The sequence below is a fragment of the Vanacampus margaritifer genome, chromosome 1 (assembly GCF_051991255.1).
Source record: "Vanacampus margaritifer isolate UIUO_Vmar chromosome 1, RoL_Vmar_1.0, whole genome shotgun sequence".
In the NCBI taxonomy this organism is placed as follows: Eukaryota; Metazoa; Chordata; class Actinopteri; order Syngnathiformes; family Syngnathidae; genus Vanacampus; species Vanacampus margaritifer.
In genome coordinates this window covers 61,423,568-61,443,774 of record NC_135432.1, presented here as the reverse complement: position 1 = coordinate 61,443,774, position 20,207 = coordinate 61,423,568, and the positions used below count along the sequence as shown (strand labels likewise).

Genomic DNA, 20,207 nt, shown 5'->3' with positions numbered 1-20,207 from the left:
GGCTGAAATAATGGAGATGTAGTGTATGAGGCCTAATGTAAAATAATGACTGAAAAGTATGGATCCACTTCAGAAAAGTTGACATTACCATTTAGCGCATTCAGCTGAAAAGATGCTTGCCTATCATATATTTTAGTACAATAAATGAAACAAAATAAAAAGAACTATGAGGGAGCCATACATTAACAACTAATTACAGGTCAAACTATGAAGAAAAGGAGATGAGAGAGTGAAGGCCTCACAGTATAAGAACAGCTTTTAAAAGAGGAATTGAAAAAAAAAAAAAAAAAACATTTATTAAATTTTTTAAATTTATTTGTTTGTTTTTTTTTAAAAAAAGGAGAGCAATGATGATGTCAAATCGAATGAACAATACTGAGCTCTCCTGGGGAAAAAAAAAATAATAATAAAAAAAAAATACAAATAAAAATAAAAATAAAAGAGGAATTGACTACACTAACAATGGAACAGGAGTTCAGAACAATCCCACTAGTAGCAATCTTTACCAACTACCAATTAATCGATTGAATCGGGGAAATTCAGTCAAAAGCCCTTCCTGAAAGTCAACAAGGCCGTCTCATTCATTCAGTTTCACGCCACAATTCCGACCAAATTTGCACTTTGAAAAGTTTCACATTTCTTTGTTTTCCATATTACTGCGACTCAAATGATGACAATAATTCAAGCAGCCAGACTGTTGGTTACCCGCAATCATATTTCATCTGCAAATCTCAAATCTGGTTTTAATCAGCCGCTGCGTTCCGCCCACTTATGAAACTCTCATTGTGCTTCTTTTTCCACTCGCGCTCCCATTTCATATTTGCATTTGCTTTAATGGCGCGAGCATCAGTGCGGAGCTACATTATGATGATATTTGTCATTATTTCACCCCAAATCATAGATCTAGTTTATTCCGGGACATACCAATACGAGATGATGCTTCGAAATAATCCCATGCTGAGTTGGAATAGATAATTTATGCAGGAATGCATAATTCATACTTCCTTAATACCAAAGGCGCATTTTCTGTATACAGGAAGCATCATGGAGTCGTTCTATTAGGGAAAGATGTTATGACCACAACCTTTGCAGTTTATCAAGACTCTCTTTCATTGTAGCTGGATTGTTCACGATAATGGCTTTTTTTTTACCAATTTATGTAAATTGATTTATGTATTGATTTAATGCATGAAAGCTAGAAATGGTAATTGTAAATTAGTCAGCAGAAATGCTGCAGCGAGAAGCAAATACTTTATATGAATTTTCTTGGCTTTATTATTTATGAATTTATGAATGTAATCTATTCGTAATAAAATAATCATAATTTGTTGGCAACATGTAAATTAGCCATCAAAAATGCTAAAGTTACCTTTGGAAGTGATTTACTAAAGAATTAGATCATTGTAGCATCAAGTTTGTGACCGGTAATTTAGCCATCAGAAATGCTACAGCTAAAGTTTGTAGCTCGCTTGCTTGCTAGTCAAGTAAACAACTTTTGAGTTTTTGGTTTAAAATGACACCTTAATTATTGATGAATTATGACTTGAAAATCGTGTACTATTTCACAAAGGCTAAAATAATCATATGCAGTTCACAATCTGTAAAAATGCTATCGCTAACTGTATAACTGTTGTAGCTAGCTCATTAACAAAGTGAACAATTTTGTTGGATTGTCATTCAAAATAACATTTGCATTATTTATGAATTAATGACATCTAGATTATATCTATTGAATTAATCAAATAGTTTTCAACCCTTAATTTAGGCAGCAGACTATTTCACAAAGGCTAAAAAAAATCATATGCCGTTCGCAATCTGTAAAAATGCTATTGCTAACTGTATAACTGTAGTAGCTAGCTCAGTAGCAAAGCAAACAATTTGTGAATTTGTTGCACATAAGAATGACTCAAAAGTCATGTATAGATTAAAAAATAAATAAATAGATAATTGCAGCATCCAGAAATACCAGAGTGAAAAGTTAACCACGGTTCTAGCTAGCTCACTAGGAAGAAAACAGTTTGTAAGTTTATCATTCACCATATTTGTTTTTAATGTGTTCTTTTTTTTTAAACTTTGATTGACAGGATAATCATGCTACTATATTGAACCAATTCCACAGTAGCGAAGGAGACAAATTAAAATGTTTGTACTTCAACGGTCATTGATTTTTACACTGTTTAAAGTGTTTTTGCGAGAAGATTCCGGCTCTAACCTTATATATGTTTTTATTCTATTTAATGGGCTCTTTGCACAAATCCACTACTTCCTGAACTCAGTACCACTCCTTCATTTCCTGCCTTTCATGATTGGACAAACGGATGAATCCAGGTTTGCCTGACCCCAGTAACCACAACAACAATGGCCAGACACACCTGGATTAATCCGTTTCTCAAACCTGAGGCAGCCCTATAAACATGACAAGCATTGTTAAAACCATTTCTTTTATTCCATTTTTCAATTATGGTAGTGGTGGGTTTGGATGACTCTAGAATCCTCAAATGTGATCTGGAAACATGATGGCTCAATGGTGTGAAAGTGAGCTGCGAAGAGGCTGACCTACCCTTCAACCCATCAACAATAATAATAATAAATCCCCTACTAAGGGGTTAGCATGGAGGCCAGCTTCACTATGTATTTTTTTTTCCTAATAGCAATCAGGCAGTTACGCAACCAAAGTAAACGTTAGCATTGCTTTAATATATGCCTGTGTCATGCGTTTGATGTTATACTGTAATTACCTCCACCAAGGACGTTATGTGCCGATTTCTACAAAACTGTCGAGGAGGGCATGCACCCAAAAAAAATCCCAAATTAAGTGTTTTCCCTCCACCAAGGAAGAACCTTTCTTATTACCGGTCCTCTCCCAAGGATATCTCCTACTCCTACTTGTAAACAGCAATAACACAAAAACAGCTTAACCAAAAACTGTTGTCCAAGGATATATACCCATTTCAATTAAACTTTTTGACCTCCACCAAAGAGGTTTGTTATTACCTCTATCAGGGAGACAATGACCCCCCCAAGATATTTCTTGATTAATAGGATTATTCAAAGACAATTTAAAACTGATTTATATGGAAGTGTGTGATTGGTGAGCACAGGCTTAAGAAAATCTCATTTGAATATAAACTTTTTTACTTTTGCTGAAGAGGTTTGTTAAAGCCTCTGCCAAGAAGATAATGTTTTATTTTGTCTTTGTAATCAAGATAAGAAACATTTTTTGGAGGGGGCTGGCTATAATCCAAAAACAAGTGAATACGAAATTACCCAAATGAGTTAAAAGGCTGAGTTAAAATGAGTTAAAAGGTTGAGAGGAACCAGTTGAGGTGGCTCGGGCATCTGGTTCGGATGCCTCCTGGACGCCTCCCTGGGGAGGTGTTCCGGTCATGTCCTACCGGCAGGAGGCCCCGGGGACGACCCAGGACACGCTGGAGAGACTATGTCTCTCGGCTGTCCTGGGAACGCCTTGGGGTCCTGTCGGATGAGCTGGCTGAAGTGGCTGGGGAGAGGGAAGTCTGGGCTTCCCTGCTAAAGCTGCTGCCCCCGCGACCCGACCCCGGATAAGCGGAAGAAGACGGACGGACGGACGGACGAGTTAAAAGGCACTTGGATCAATTTTTCAACACAATTATCTTGAACAAAACAAGACAGAAAATTGGGTCAAATTGGCTCAAGTAGCAGGTGTTTCTGTTTTTAGAACACAGGTCAAGGAAAACTATTTAAATTCAACTTTTTATCCTCAACGGCGGATTGTATGGTTTCATAACTGTTTGCTATTACCTCCCTCAAGGATAGTTGAATGTTTTTTTGTTGTTTAAAGATATTTGTTGCCAATATTACCTAACAACTACTTAATGTATTTTTAATGAAATTATATGGTAGAAAAGGGCAAAATTAATCTTTTTGGTTTTCATCATGAATATGTTTTTAGAGCAATGTTTTTTGTTTCTTTCCACAAGCAAACAAGTAATGTTTTTCTCTTTGTAGGTTAGCATTATTAAGCTGCGGCAATCTCTCTCTCTCTCTCTCTAATGGAATACAGTTACTTTTTTTTTTTTTGTAATCTGATTACATAACGACGGTACATGTATTCCGTTACTCCCCGATGGAGTGCCACTCCAGTTATCTATTTATCCAAGACACGCAGCTTCACTGAAAAGCAATTGCTGCGAAAAGAGGAAGTCTGTCCCCTCCAGTTAAAAAGCTTATTACATCCTGGAAATAAGCCTCAACTATCGAGACCGGGACTGCGCTCTTTTATAATGAAGAATAGACAGTGAGACAACATGATCCCGTAATTGAATTGTTGCGCCCCCCCAGAACAAAGACGGTCTCCGTCTGGATCGTACGGCGGCTGCCATTGTGCTCGTTAGTGCGTTTGATGAAAATACCCAACCTGCATTTGCACACGTTTCATTACCCGAGTAGATATTTATCATCTGTCCGAACGTGCTGAAGGATTTAGAAGAGGTTATCGTGCGGCGATTGTCTGGCCTTTCACTCATCTGTCTGCGAGGCTGACATGGACAACCGCGCCAGATAGAACGTCTCGGCCTGCTTCTCCAAACAAGGTGATATAATGAGATATGCTGATGGGCTGTCGCTCGTCACAGACAAAACACCTGAGGCCAGAATGCTGAACATTTGGCATTTCCAGAACCGATTCCCGCGCAAGCTCAATAGAGACGTTTGAAAAGACAAGGAAAGCAACAGGTAGGGAGGGGAAAAAGTACAAGGTTGACACCATTGGGTCAACGTGCTCTTGTCCGAGAGAGCCCTGAAGGGTTTGACACCCGCACTCGCACCTTGGGTCCAAGTGAGTGTGAGGGTGGCGGTCTGCCCAGGAAGCAAGTAGCACTTGTCTAAAACGCGCTCACTCGAGGTTGGCGGGTCGCTAAGTAAGGAGAGGAAGCCATCTGTATGGCTCAACGTGGTTCTTGATTTTGGTTTCATAGCATGCTCTCGATCAACTCTGCATTAGGGGCAGGGGTAGAGAGTGCCCCACCAGATTTTTTTTTTTTTTTTTACGTTTAATACAGAGCATGGAGTCAATTGTGAAATTAAAATCTAGTAAGAAACATGCTCACTGGCAACTGTCTGTTAGGGAAACCCTAACCCTGGATGTATTTTTTTCACCTTTATACATACGTTAAATTTAATACAGAACAGTGATTTGAACTCTTTTCCTTTTACGTTAATTAACGTTAACGGAAATCCCAACGAGTTCTGCCATCAACATTAATGATCCGTTTTTTCCAATGGGCAGCGCAACGTCTTGGGCAGCTCTGGTTTCATAAATGAGCTAAAAAAAAAAAAAAAACACCCACAAATTATGGCCAGCAGATGGCACAACTGTATATTTTTTCCATGGGCTCAGGGGTGTCAAATTACATGAAAACATGGCGGATCTTAGGAAATGTAATGTTTTCAAGGATGTCGCGAATGATCAAAGCGTTTTGTCGCATTAAATCTATTTCACTGAGCGTCACTAAATAAAAAATATTACTGTCAAAGTCACTAGTGGGGTTTCCATCCAATTGTTTTGGATTTTTAAAGCGAATTTACTGAAAATGCGCAAATGGGACATGCAACTTAATGCCCGTTTCCATCTGTTCTTCTTTTGCCAATATTGAGAGAGGACTCCGCCGCTGTAGGTGGCGGTATACACCACAGAGATGTGATCCACTAGTAATTTAAAAGAAGAAGAACAGGGAGCAACTGTGGTTTGTGACGACGTCATACGAGTTTGCTTTTGTCATTCTTGATAATATTTACATATGAAAAGTACTCGAGGTACCAGTACTTGGCATCGTATTCAGAGTATCCTGTTTTTTGTTATTTAGCATGTTTGTGCGACTGCATCACTAAACTGTTTGAATTTGGTGATACGAGGCCTAATTGCGCTCCCAGCTGGAAGCGAGATCCTGTACTCGCAATTTCTCGTCTTGAGGGATGACTTTCTTCCTCTCTGGTGGATTTTACAGCACTAATGAACATCATGTGCTGTCACAGTCCGCGCTTCTAATGGTCACTTCCTCCTCGCAGCTTCTCAAATAACTGAAGCTTCACAAGGTGGAGGGAAAAGTTATGACAGATTCTGTCATCTTTAGGAAATAAAATGATGGCAGAGGTCCGAGGGTTCACTGGAGCCTCACTGGGACGCCTTGAGGCTCTGGAGGTAACTTCAGCTCAAACTGCAGCTGCTAAAATGCTAATATATGCGTTACTGATTAAGCAATTTGAATTGTTATGATCACCATAGAACAGGAACTAGAAGTTGCTGTGATGTATTTTTAACTGTTTTAAATCATGTTCTTTTCCTTTTAATTATTATTATTTATTTATTTTTAAACTTCCTTACGCTAAATGTTTTTAAAGTTTACTGTCTAATGTTTTAACATGGTCGATGTATGTTCTTTTAGTCTTTTTTTTTTCTTTATGATCTGTCCAAAAATCTCGGGAAAAAAAAAACAATCCCTACAAGAAATTAAATTAAAAGATTTAAAATAACAAATAAATAAAAATCTGTGAATATGCAAATCTGTGGGTGCTAAACCACGAGTTTATATACCGGGAGTCACTTTCACTTTCTTAATGCAAATCTCGACTCGACTAATGAGGACAAGCTATAGAATGGATGGGACGGCATGTTATTAAAAATTGTGAAAAACAGCTCACGTAACATCCGGCTTCCGTTTAACAACACAAGTTCAAGTTCAAGTTCACAAACATGGATCAAGAGTTTAGCCATGCAACTTTCCTCGTTACCTATTTAATATGAACTTGCTTCTCAATGTTCTCAAAAGCTACACACAACGCATGCAACGAAAAAGGCAGCGACCTGCGGCTCTCAACACAATGATGCGCAACCAACCGCCAGTTATGAATATGATTATAAGAAATTCCCTTCGGTAGTTCTGCTTCCAAGACCGCTGCCAGCCTCCGCTTTTGCTTATTCTTGCTTTTCAAAAGCCCAGCAGCTCGGTGACATTTTTTTTTTTTTTTTTAGTGCGTGTGCCTTCGTGAGGTGAATAATTTACCGCATTTGATATTTCACTCACGGAAAGTTTGCACAATTAGCGAATGGGAGGCGTCATATTCATATTGGGACGAAGGGGGGGGGGGGGGGGGTCACGCTCCAATGCATTTCTAGAAGGAAGGAAGACAGAAGGAGATGCTTGTTTGGAGACAACATCGCAAAGACTGTGGAAATTAATTGTGAGCATTTGTATACGCCGTGACGACACCAGAGCCGCGATATTGCATACAGAAATTAATTGAGCGCAACCAATTACAACACGGCCACAGTGGAGACTACACGACAGCAAATCATATTTAACGACAAAAATTGAACGCCACTTTTTTCTCCTAATTACTATTGTATTTCCTAATGGTGGCCAGGGATGCTTAGTTACTCAACGGTCGGAATAAAAGGACCAAATATCACCACTCTGAGCAGGCAAATAAGCTTCAGCACTTTTGTTGTCTTATTACTTTTTTAAAATGTAATATCATAATTAATATTGCATTTGCAACATGCCTTGAGACTCAACACATTATTCCGTCTGAGAGACCATTTACATGCCTTGATAGGTGCTGCTGTTTCAGTTAGCGACAGTGTTTGACTGAGTGATGGGGGGGGGGCGAAAAATAAACGACAATATTTGAAAGCTATGTTGTCAGTAGTTCATAGAATAAAAGTGAATTTTATTCAAATAGAAAAATCAAAGAAAATGCTGATTTTGTGTTTTGTTTTTTTTCCTGATGTAGAAAAGAGAATCGTCTGTCTACCTGTATTTGAGTGAGGAATTTAATAAGTTGCCTACATCAGACGACAGAAACATGGACGCACATTGTGGAATGACAACATTACTGTATCTAAACAACAAAGAATCATCTTTAACTCTTTCACTGCCATTGACGGCAATTGACGTCAAAAATTCATTAGAACTATTTCTGTTAGTTTAAATTTTTTTCTACTTTTGTTAACAAGAGTGTGAAAACCTAGAATTATTTTTATTTTACATTTAGAACACATATAAAATTTGTGATTAATTGTGAGTTAACTCATGAAGCCATGCAATTAATTACGATTTTAATTTCCCGGCGCTGCTAATTTTGAGTTGTAATTAATCACATGACAATAGTTAACTCACGATTAAACATAAATATTATATCTGTTCTAAATGTACAATATTTTTTTTCCTAGGTTTTCATACTCTTGTTAACAAAAGTGGAAAAAAATGTTAAACTAATAGAAATAGTTCAAATGAATTTTTGACGTCAATGGCCGTTAATGGCAGTGAATGAGTTAATAATACTGTGGTGGCAGGGGCGGATTTACGGTAAGGCAAATATAGGCAGAAGTCCCCCCCCCCCCCCCCAAAAAAAAAAATATGACTCATGAAAGTAATTATTAACTATTAAATTATCTATTATCAAATTAATCAATACATATTGTGATAAGCAATCAGTTGTTTATAGACCTTTAATTTTAAATTGTCCCGATTCGTTGGAATTTCAAATTCTCAACTTTCTTCATGAAAGCAGACTGATTATCTTTGTGTTGAATCAAAAAAACAAAAAACATTTGCAAACACCTTTTACTTTGTAAACTATGATCAGCATTTTTTTGGTGTGTGACTATTTTCTGACTCACCAAACCAATAACTATTTGGATGTTTTCTGTCCTTTCAATTTAAAATAATCAAGAGAATGCTAAATTGAACAACATAGTTTTGCTGCTCCCTCTTCCCTTTTCCTACAGTACAATGCGTGTGCAGACTTGATTCAGGAGTTGAGAGGAAGACAACAGCAAAGTCAACTTTTTGCACGGTTGTGAGTATCAAGTGGAGTTAAGTAGAAGCAAACAGTTTTTTAGCAAAACCACAAACGCTTTCAACCAAAAAGGAGACACTATTAGATATGGTGCCACTGTCTGTCACTTCCAGCCAAGGAAAATGCAGTGGACGAGAAGTGGAGAGTGACACAAACAACGCTTTTTGTCAAAAAAGGTGCGAGTATGAAAGCCGTCAAAATGGTGTATTGAATTGTGGATTCACGTTCTAAACAATTCCCCTAAAAGCATTGAGATGATTCACTTCAAGGACCTCAAGGACTTTATTGAGCTCGGGAAACGAGGAGGATTTTCTCAAACGAACATTTAGTTAATGATAGAGAATAATATTTAAAATATTTGCTGATAAAGAAACATATAAAAAACCTTTTGGATATTTTTGTCACAGATTTCAAACGAGCTTGTGCTGGTGTGAAAATAAAACTTTTGCCACTGCGTACGTGGATACGGGGCTGACCTCATGATTGACTCGCTACGCCCCCTGTGCGCAGGGAACTATGCGGCCTGATGGCACATTACTTGGTGGGTGCTGCTGTTTTGGTTAGCAAATAGGCCCCTACATGGCCCCGTTTTCCTTAATTGTCCTCGTTAGCGTTGCGGGTCAACCAGGGAATGCACTTCCTTGCTCTTTCCCTTTTCGTTTCTTCTTTATTTAAGTTGAGCGATGTGGTATGAAAGAGGACTTATTGAACTTATTGATTGATTATCTATCCCAGCCGATGGTTGCCAAGCAGTTGCACGGACAATTTAGAGCCTTTGATTAACTCATTCACTGCCAGCACAGTTAAAATGGAACTTTGACGTCTATAACCGTCAATGGCAGTGAATGAGTTAATCTGACATGCATGTTTTTTTGGAATATTTTGGAATACGCCCTAAAACACTAGTTTACTGGAATATGTCATCTAGTGAAATCTTTCCCGAGTGTTTTGTTCCTGATATTTTTAGAGTTTAAAAGGCTGTTTAAAGGGGACTTACTCAAAGTAGCCATTTTTTGTGGTAAAATGTTTTAAGACTTAAATATAACAAAGACAGTTTATTTATTTATTTTGATTACTATTATTTCATTTATTTTACTCATTTATTTTCAAGGCAACATATTTATTTTGTAAAAGTTAAACGTTCAAATGAAATTGAAAGAAAGGAATTTATTTTTATTTAATCATCCGCGAACCATTAACACGTAGGATTGAGGGGGTATTCATTTGGGGGTACACAAAAATATGTGTGCTTGCTTGATGATCAATAAAATGCGACACAGCTATAATCAGCAGCGATACCATAGAAAAGAAAGATTAAAAAAAATAAAATTATGAGCTCCTAAATTTAAGACTTTTAATCCTAACACTGGTCACTGCCGATCTCCGATTCACTCCCGCTGTCGTCATGGCAAAGTACATTAAGGTGAAAGTGGGTTGAAGTAGTTTTGGCAAAGCAATTTAGTTACATCGTGCTTTCTAAAAGAAAACACTGTGAAAATGAAAAGTTCCGAGGCGAAGACTCACCTGCGCGGCCATGAAGGAGAGATCCATGCTGTTGCTTGGCTCAGGGCGAAGGCACTCAATGAAAAAAGCCTGCGTGCGCCTTTCACCCTTCTCCTCCTCCTCCTCTTCTTCTTCTTCTTCTTCTCCTTCACCTCCTCATTGAGCATGTGCCCCCGCTTTTGTTTTTAATCTCTTCCCCCGTTTGGAAGCGCACACACGCACACGCACGCACGCAGGCAAGTGGCGTAGCACGTTTCACGTGGACATGAGGATGGAGGAGGAGGAGGAGGAGGGGGAGGGGGAGGAGGAGGGCAGAAAAACAAGAGTGAGGAAGAGAGGCAGCAGAGGGAAGAGGAGATGTGGATGCAAGAGGCAGCGTGAGAGGATGTGGAGGAGAGTCGAGGCAGACGCTCTGACACTGAATCGTCTCTCTCTCTCTCTCTCTCTCTCTCGATCCTCGCTCTCCTCTGTGCCGAGGGAAGGCAAAATTGAGCATTTCCAGGTAGAAAAGATGGGAGATGAGATCGGAAAATTTCAATTCAATGGCCCGATTACATCAAGAGTGTTTTTATGTCAGAGCGTGGGGCTGCAGCAGTCTCTCTTCCCACCAGTAGTTTAACATTACTATCTTGTTGCAGGATCCCAGGGGGGTCTGCGACTCAAATAATTGCATCGTCTAAACCACTTGGTTCAAACACACAGCATTACCCATGCTACAAATCATGAAAATCTACACCCAAAAAGGGTTATAATAATAATAATAATAATAATAATAATAATAATAATAATAATAATAATAATAATAACTGTTGTTATTATTAACATTATTTATAAATTATTAGTAGTATTAATTATTTTCTTCCCCAATTCTTTATTTTACTCCCTTCCAAATGTAAATATTACTCTAATTTGAGTATATTTGGTCCCACTCAAAATAGTCAATTTACTCTACAAAATTTACTGTGTACACTATAAGAAATAATAATAATAACTGTCATTATTATTAACATTATTTATTAATTATTAGTAGTATTAATTATTATTTATTATTATTATTATTTATTTATTTTTAATTTCCTATACTGTACACAGTAAATTCTGTAGATTAAATTTGACTCTATTTAGAGTGGGACCAAATAGACTCCATTTTAGAGTAATATTTACATTTGGAAGGGAGTAAAATAAAGAATTGGGGGGAAAATAAATAAATAAAAGTCACTCAAGGGTTGAGGAACAAACTCACGGCCTTTAGTTTGGGAGACCGGCAACATACCGCCTGAGCTATATAATGAATCGATTGATCGTCAAGTAATCGATTATCAAATTAATCGACAACTTTTTTAATCATGGAGTACATCAGTTCCTCTCATTAATTTTGCTGAGTTGATGTTTTGTTGGTTTTTCGCACACACAAAAATACTGCTAAATACAATTGGGGGGAAGAATGGTTTTGTTATGAACTTGAATGTGAAATAAAAATGTATTCTATTATTAATAATAATAATCAATATTCTAAAATATTTGATAGTGACAGCGCTAGTTTGAACACAAAAACTGTGATTTTGCAACTTTATGTGTCCCCTCAATTATTTTTGGTTACACATTAAAGCATTTGATGAAGCAAGATGGTCTCTGAGACAAACAAGGACATCTGGTCTCATACATTTCATGAAGCACTACACATATTTTTAGGCATTCATTTTTCATGAACACAACCTTGTACTGATGATCAGTTCAAAGGCTGACCTTTACCTTATAGACCAAGGCGAGAATCTTCCTTGTGTGAGGGTGAGGGAAGGCTGTTAAAAAAAAAATAAAAATAGAGAGAGAATCTGTTAAAAGTGTCATCAAAAAATAGAAGCGATGAAAGTCTCTATTTTGCTCTTTTTTTTTTTTTTTCCCCGTCATTCAGGCTGAGACGAGGTATGAGGATATGAAAGAAAGTGGGCAAAACTGACAGGTGGTTAAAGAAAGGTGAGCTGAATAAAAAATATATACTTTATATTGATTAGTTGATTAACTATCCCAGCTAATTTTGGCCTGTGCACAAAAAATGCCTAATTTGAATTTCCATGTTGCGCTTTACTGAGATGGAAGAAAAATCAGCACAACAGCATTTCAGATTCTTCTTTTTTTTTTAATTATTATTATTATTATTATTATTTTCTGTGCTGAGTGTGCAATTCTGTCTCCACAGTGGGGGTTTTACTACTCCATTTTTAATAACTAATCTCCTATTCCGTCTATATCATTAACATTCATTGAAATGTCCTTTTTAATTACCTTAATGTTCAGGCGTGACACCCATATTGTTATGCACTCAATGACTTTTATTCTTCTTCATCTCCTGTAGCTGTTTCCGGGGGGGGGGGGGGGGGGGGGGTTAGTTGTGGCCACGGGGCATTCACCCCCCCCCCCCGCCCCCCACCTCCAATCGATAAAAATAGATGAATAACACGAGATCTTGTCATGTTGGGATTTTCCAGGTTGACGCTAATGAGTTGGAATAATGTCATGCCACCTCCTCGGCCTGCCTGGACTCAACATCTCAACTGCCTGCTGCTGTGTGACTGATGTGCTCTGTCATCTGGGCGCACATCAGACCACGTGCCGCTACGAGTAGATGTGCGCTTTGATGCATTTAGATGTATTTTTATATATCAATATACCGTTTTTGCGTGGATGGTTCAAGTCTTTGGAAATCCGTCACGCTAAAAGATGGTTGACCTTGCGTGTCGGGGCTTTTGTTGTAATTTTCCCCCCCGTGTGACAGTTTGATGTCAGGCGCAATGAATAATATCATTTGTCTGAACTTCGAAATATTGGTTTAATCCATCAAAAAGAAAAAGGCTGATAATCCAACTGGAGGATTTTTTTGTTGTTGTGTGTGCCAAAACCGCCTGAGATAAGACACAAAAGTCACCCACACATACCAAATTATACATGGTTAATTCTTTCAATCAGCCACATAGCACAAGCTTGCGCTAAAAGAAACATGTGCGCACATATAGCCTACTCGATTACAAAACAGTGTTTGAGCCAAAAGAAAAACAAATAAATACTGCCAGGAAATGTAAACTGAGGGACAAATCATAGTTGTAGTTCATGAGAACAAAAATTATTGTGAAATATTGTGAGAAAAAAATACCTAATTTATTGAAGCTGAAATATGACAAAAAAGTTCAATTATGATATTCAAAAATTACATATTTTTTTCAATCATGTATAGAATTATAAACATTATTTAAACATAATATTATTTTTGGTTTTATTTTTATGTATTATATTTATTATAATATAATTTAATAAGTAATATTGTGAGAGCAAATATTTCAATTTATAAAAAAATATTAAACCAAAAACAATCCCAAACATCATTTAATATTTTACTTTAAAATCTTTATACTATTACGAGAAACAAAAATAAATAATGTTTTCATTTGAGAGAGTTAATGTTTTGACGACAAAAGTCAATCTTGATGTTACAAAAAAAAACTTTGAATGTGAATTATATCATGTATAAATGAAAATAAATATAAAACAAGTTTTAGTATGAGAAAAAAGACGAAGAAGTTTATGAATAAAGTTTTGACATGATGTGAAAAATATGATGTTACCATTATAAGTAAAAAAAAAAAAAAAAGCATCTTGCAAGAAATATTTTACAAGTACTTGAGAAAACTTGTAATATTTGATGAGGAAGAAAAGATAAGAAAAAGACACATTTTATTAATGTAAAGTTGTAATTTTATAGATTTTTTTTTTTACCTTATCAACCAAAGTCCTGCAACCAAAAGTCCTTATTTTTCAAGAATCAACCTTGAAGCCAGAATGTTGTTTTACTTTAATAAATTATAGTCATAATAACAAGAAAGCTGCAACATGCAGTTACCGGTAGGCCTACAAATAAACTAAAATAAATGTATGACTAAAATCTTTAAAACTTTTAATTCCGCGCTAATAAAATCCTAAAATCATAACAAAAATACATGCTTTCAGGAGGAAAGTAATACTATTAGCAATGATCATCAGTAAATAATTGATGATGATAATCATCCAATTTAAGTCCGAAGCTACATTTTGACCTTGACTCGTTTAACGTATGACATCATTCCACTTCTTCCCCTGCTAATATTACGGCTTTGAGCTTGATTCTCTTTTTTCTACACATCCTTGAGGGCCTCCCTTGAAAAGCTGCACATCCAAGCGGGCAGCTGAATCATAATTCATGCTCAGCTGGATGCCTTCAAATGCATCGTGTGTGCTTCTTCTCATAGGCGACCAATAAGAGTGCATACAATTTCTCCAGCAGAAAATTCATCTCAAAACAAAACAACCAAACATATAAACATGCAGGTTGCGTGCCTCTTCTCGGGTATTGTTCCTGTGCCTGCATAGGCATTTGTTCTTTGACCACTCAGGATCACAAGGATGCTCAATCTGCTCCATTGCGCACCGTGTAAATCTGCCTGCACCTCAAATCCAACAAAATCGTGTTACGCCACCTGCACCACAATTTAGACCTGCTTCTACCTGGTCTAAAGTTTAGTCTACTCTCAGACACTAAATTGTCAGATCCGCCGGCGGTATGTAAAAGATGTGATGATGAAATGACTTATTCAACCCCTATCCTCTGCAAATTATGACTGTAGCTTCTGGCAATGAAAACATAACCAGTTTTTTTTTTTTTCTTACTGCATGAGTCCCTCTTCTGCTGAGAAAACAACACTCACAGAAGTCAATCGACTTTGGTGGCTAGTTTGCATTCAGCACTTCCTGCTAATGTGCCAAATTAGCCAATGCTGAATTGCACGGAATTGGTTGCTGAACACATGGATGGATGGCGGCATTGGCAAAGAGCAGTGGAACTGGAAATGTTTGTTCCGGAACCCTGGTCCCCAAATTAGCCGTTGCGTGCGTCATCCAATTAACCTTCCCTTTTCTCCTTGGGCGGAAAAACAAAACAGGTAATAATAACTTGTATTAAATACAGATACAGAAAGACGAGTCATAGAAAGGACATTGGATGCATTTGGAAATATGTGAATTTTGCAATTTAGCTCCTTGTCAAAGGGCAGCAAGTTTTGCAAGAAACATTGAATAGTTGGATGTAGGGGTGGGAACCTTTGAATGTCTCACGATTCGATTCGATTACGATTTTTGGGCCTGCGATTCGATTCAGAATCGATTTTCGATTGAAATCGATTTTTGATTCAAAATGATTTGATTTACAATGATTTTTGCTTCAATCTATAGATGTGCAAGGAATTGTAATGATCTACTCAAGTCTGACCCGCTAATGCTAATTAGCGCGCTACTCGCGGCACTTTTATCACTCAAAAGAACGTCTCCACTCTGGGGAAAAAAACAACTTTTATTGGAATAACTTGATCGTGACTTTTTCCTTCTACTCTCTAATGTGGCTACAACTTAACAGTGTATTAGACCGCGTGGAACCACACTGCCCCTCAGTGGCCAAACCGGGTACAACATGAACAGTGCTCCAAATAAAGGCACACACAGACAAAGACAGTTTAAAATAATTTAAATAAAATCGATTTTTGGGACATTTAAAATCGATTCTGAATCGTACAAAATGAGAATCGCGATTCTTATGAGGATGGATTTTGGTAACACCCCTAGTTGGAGGTGAACACAAAAAAAAATAGAGGAGGTCAAATAAAATTGACCTGGAACGATTCTGAAGCATTTTAGTCCATCCTGAAATTTCCACTGCAAGCCTCGATGTCCCTGACTTTTTGTGACTAGCATATGGCACACGTAACAAAGGAGAGAACAGTTTGCCCTCAATTTTCTGCTCAAAGCCAAACATATTGTCACATTGGCACACACTGCCAGTGTGGGCGTGTGTGTATACAACCACAACAATTACAAAAGTTTGTTTAGGCACACTTCAATTTGAATACATTACCAGCGAATATATTTGCGTGTTGGTGCCATAGAGGACACCTGAAAGTCAGTCCCATTTATAAGGTGAGACGAGATGAGCCCAGAGCGAGATGAACGAATCTCGCAGACAGACACGCTCACCCACACCTAAGCGGGGTCGATCATAGCGGCAGATTTCGGAAGAGCCAGCGGCCCGGAATTAGGATGGGACGGAGCGCGCGGCGGACGTGGGAAGTGAGCCAAGCGCAGAAAGAAGTAAATGACTTTTGCTGTGTCACATGATTTCCCCGGGGTGAAGACGCCGCCAGTCTGGCATTAAATGAAGCTGATGAATTTTAAATATCACTTCAGGCAAAAGTGCTAATAACTAACAACTTTTTTTTTTTTCACAAAATAATATATTGATAGCAGATTGGCATATTTGATATCAGAAAAATCTACTTTCTCGGTGTGAAATATCGAACTTTAATTGAACACAAACGTATTATTCTGTTGAATAAATGGCAACATTTGGATTAGTTGTACCTTCCGCCATTTAGTGGAAAATCATTGAATTAATATACACGACTGTAAATAAGCATTAATTTTCAGATTTTTTAAGAGAACTTAATGCAGCACAGTGGTTAGAGAATCAAAGCCTGGTAAAAGCTGATTTTAGTCTTGTAATATGAACACATTGTGAACTTTATACAAAGGATCCTCAGTTTTTGGGGGGAAATAGGGACCGAACTGGGCCAGCCTATGAAAGGCGAAAATATGCATTTTTTTTTAACCCCCAAAATATATAATATATTTATATTAAAAAAGTACACACACACACACAGATATGCCAACCCCCCAAATTTTAAAAGTAAAAAAAAAAAAAATTCTATATATATTTTTTTATTTTATTTTTATTTATATTTATTTATTTTTTTAAACATAGGAAAGAAAAAAATAATATATGTATTTTTTTTTAAAACTGCAAATACTCAGTTCACTTGTTTTGCCGGCATGTGTCTGACCAATAGAACCGCACACTAATACTTGAAAAGTGTTGGAATGTAAATAATAATAATTTAAAAAAAACATGAACATGTCACATCTTACCTGTTTTCTGGATTTGGTCATGTTCCTTAACCTTTAGGAACTGTGATGCTGACAAGTGGCAAAATGGCCGCTACCTGAGATGGACAAAAATGGGTACATTTTACTTCTTAATTCATATTCCACAAACACGACATTAAAAAAAAACATTAAGACTGGTGGGGAAGTATTGAACATAGTAATTCAAAGAACATTTTTTTTACTTCCTTAGACCTCATTTAAAACCATTAATTCAGGCAATTGGAAAACACCCGTTGATATGAATGATTATATAATGTCTGAGAAAGTCCACAGATATCCAAGCACCCAAAACTTTCTGATAGACAGCAGTTGTTTGTTTCCGAATTTATGTGGCGGAAAGAAACAGCCCAATGTTATATGCAACTTCTACAAAACAAATAAGCCCCGTCAACGTGGAGGTAAGGAAAAGAAAGGTGATTTGGACAAGAACAGAATGCGGCTAGATAGATGAAGTTCAACAACAAGACGGCCTTTTACTGATGCGGAACGTATTGCCGGGCCGATTGCCTTCTGTTTGATCATAAATAAAGCCGAGCAATGACTGGCACTGAATGGAAATGTTCATGATCTCAAAGCGTGGCTGTTATTTCTCCCCAAAAGGCGAACAAAAACATCTGACAGAGATTGTTCGCCTTGTTTTTGCTTGCCAAAGCACTCGCATATAAAACGAACCGACTGGCTGACCTCGTGCCGGTGTATAATTTTCATTTTACACTCTGCTGATTTTGCCAATCTTTGCGTCTTGACTGGAGCGTGTGCGTATGTGCAAACATGCTTACGAGCATCCCTCGTGACCTATAGAAATGCACAATGCCCCCCCCCCCCAGGTCAGAGGTGGCGCCGGGCCACAAATTGCACTCAAGGACGACAGGTGATTCATATGAGCGGATCAAAACAGGCTACGTTTTTTTTTGTAGAAGTCCATTTTTCTTGATTTTATGACTTAGCTGGAGGAGACGGAGGGTGGAGGGGTAAGCGGGACATACAGCGCCCGACTGTCTCAAGGTTATTTGCTAAAAGTCCGATTTTATTTAGAAGCTTAGGTAATTGTCAAAACACAGTGTTTATGATAGGGTTTCCTATGCACATTCACCAAACAGAAACATACAGAAACGAATTACGTTTAGGATTAGGTGAAGAGAGAGAAAAAAAAGGGTTAGGGTTAGAATTATGTGATTGAAGTCCGAATTTTCACTTTAATTAAAGTCAGAAATCTGTGACTAATGAAACCCTAGCACTAGTTCAAAACCCTAATTTTAAAACCTAGCCCTAGTTTAAAACCCTCATTTTGAACCCTAGCACGACTTCAAAACTCTTATTTGCAAGCCCAGCCCTAGTTTGTAACCTTAATATGAAACCCTAGCCCTAGTTTGAAACCCTAATTTGAGACCCTAGCCCGAGTTTGAAACCCTAATTTGAGACCATACCCCTAATTTGAAACCCTAATTTGAAACCCTAGCCCTAGTTTAAAACCCTAATTTTGAACCCTAGCCCTAGATTGAAAGCCTGATATGAAACCCTAGCCCTAGTTTGAAACCCTAATTGGAAACCCTAGCCCTAGTTTTAAACCCTAATTTGGAACCCTAGCCCTAGTTCTAAACCCTAATTTGAAACCCTTGTCCTAGTTTAAAACCCTAATTTGAAACCCTAGCCCTAGTTTAAAACCCTAATTTAAACCCTAGCCCTAATTTAAAACGCTAATTTTGAACCCTAGCCCTAGTTTGAAAACCTAATTTGAAACCCTAGCCCTAGTTTAAAACCCTAATTTTGAACCCTAGCCCTAGTTTGAAACCCTAATCTGAGACCCTAGCCCTTGTTTGAAGCCCTAATTTGAAACCCTAGCCCTAGTTTAAAACCCTAATTTGGAACCCTAGCCCTAGTTTTAAACCCTAATTTGAAACCCTAGCCCTAGTTTGAAACCCTAATTTTGAACCCCAGCCCTAGTTTGAAACCCTAATTTTGAACCCCAGCCCTAGTTTGAAACCCTAATTTTGAACCCTAGGCCTAGTTTGAAACCCTAATTTTGAACCCCAGCACTACTTTGAAACACATATTTGAAACCCTAGCCCTAGTTTGTAACCTTAAAGTCAGAATTCTGAGAATAAAATCAGAATTCTCCCTTTAAAGTCAGAATTTTGAATTTAAAGTAAGAATGCTGAGAATAAAGTCAGAATCCTGCCAAACTTTTTTTTTTCTTCTCTTCACTGGCACCAATCCTCTTCCGTAGAAAAGAAATGAAATTGAGCATGACTAAATACATTGTGTTCAACTTTGGTCGTTCAATACTATTTTCCATCAAACAAATTGGCAAAATGGCGTCATCGGCGCGAAATAGATGCGACATCGGAGCAGAAAAGTTGAGCACCATCGTGTTCTTGTGCCATACTAACAAGCCATTTAGCACGCCGACTAACTTCATTGTGATTCATGGCAAACAACACATCCTGCCCATCAGCCAGCCACCCGTGGGGGTCCTTGACAGGGCTGCTTTGTCCTTATTACCTGCTGTAAAGCATAAACACCAGACGTTTCTCCGCCTTTTCAAAGCGTCTAGCAGACAGCCACCATCCCCTCCCACGCTGTCAGAGCCTTAACCTTTCGCCTCTCGCTTCCGCCGCGTGCCAAACTCTCCCGACGCCGCGCGTGGAGGCGCGAAGCAGAAGGTTATGACTTTTTGGCCGAGTGATTGATGAGCGTCACGAGGCATTTGGGGGAACATCTGGAGGGTTAGAGATGACAGGTGTTGATGTGCCCCGCTCTCATGCCAGTTGCCCTTTTCAGACGGGGTTTTTGTCTTCTTTTGTCTTTCGTTAGCTGGAAGTGGGGGGGCGGGGGGTGGGGGGGGGGGC

The 20,207-nt window shown here is 38.0% G+C and overlaps 2 protein-coding genes across 2 annotated transcripts in view; both read right to left on the bottom strand.

The window, feature by feature from the left end:
• LOC144045041 (uncharacterized protein C14orf132-like) overlaps positions 1–10,701 on the bottom strand; it is a 32,727-nt gene extending 22,026 nt beyond the window's left edge. Inside the window, 2 exon segments of the mRNA XM_077559839.1 lie at positions 10,363–10,430; positions 10,433–10,701. Coding sequence (XP_077415965.1) covers positions 10,363–10,430; positions 10,433–10,508 — 144 coding nt within the window. The 5' untranslated portion in view covers positions 10,509–10,701.
• Positions 10,502–20,207, bottom strand: part of LOC144045046 (uncharacterized) — a 63,869-nt gene continuing 54,163 nt past the window's right edge. The window contains exons 5-7 of the mRNA XM_077559858.1: positions 17,341–17,414; positions 12,094–12,140; positions 10,502–10,533 (exon numbers count right to left, since the gene is read on the bottom strand). Coding sequence (XP_077415984.1) covers positions 17,367–17,414 — 48 coding nt within the window. The 3' untranslated portion in view covers positions 10,502–10,533; positions 12,094–12,140; positions 17,341–17,366. The remainder of the gene's footprint in view (positions 10,534–12,093; positions 12,141–17,340; positions 17,415–20,207) is intronic.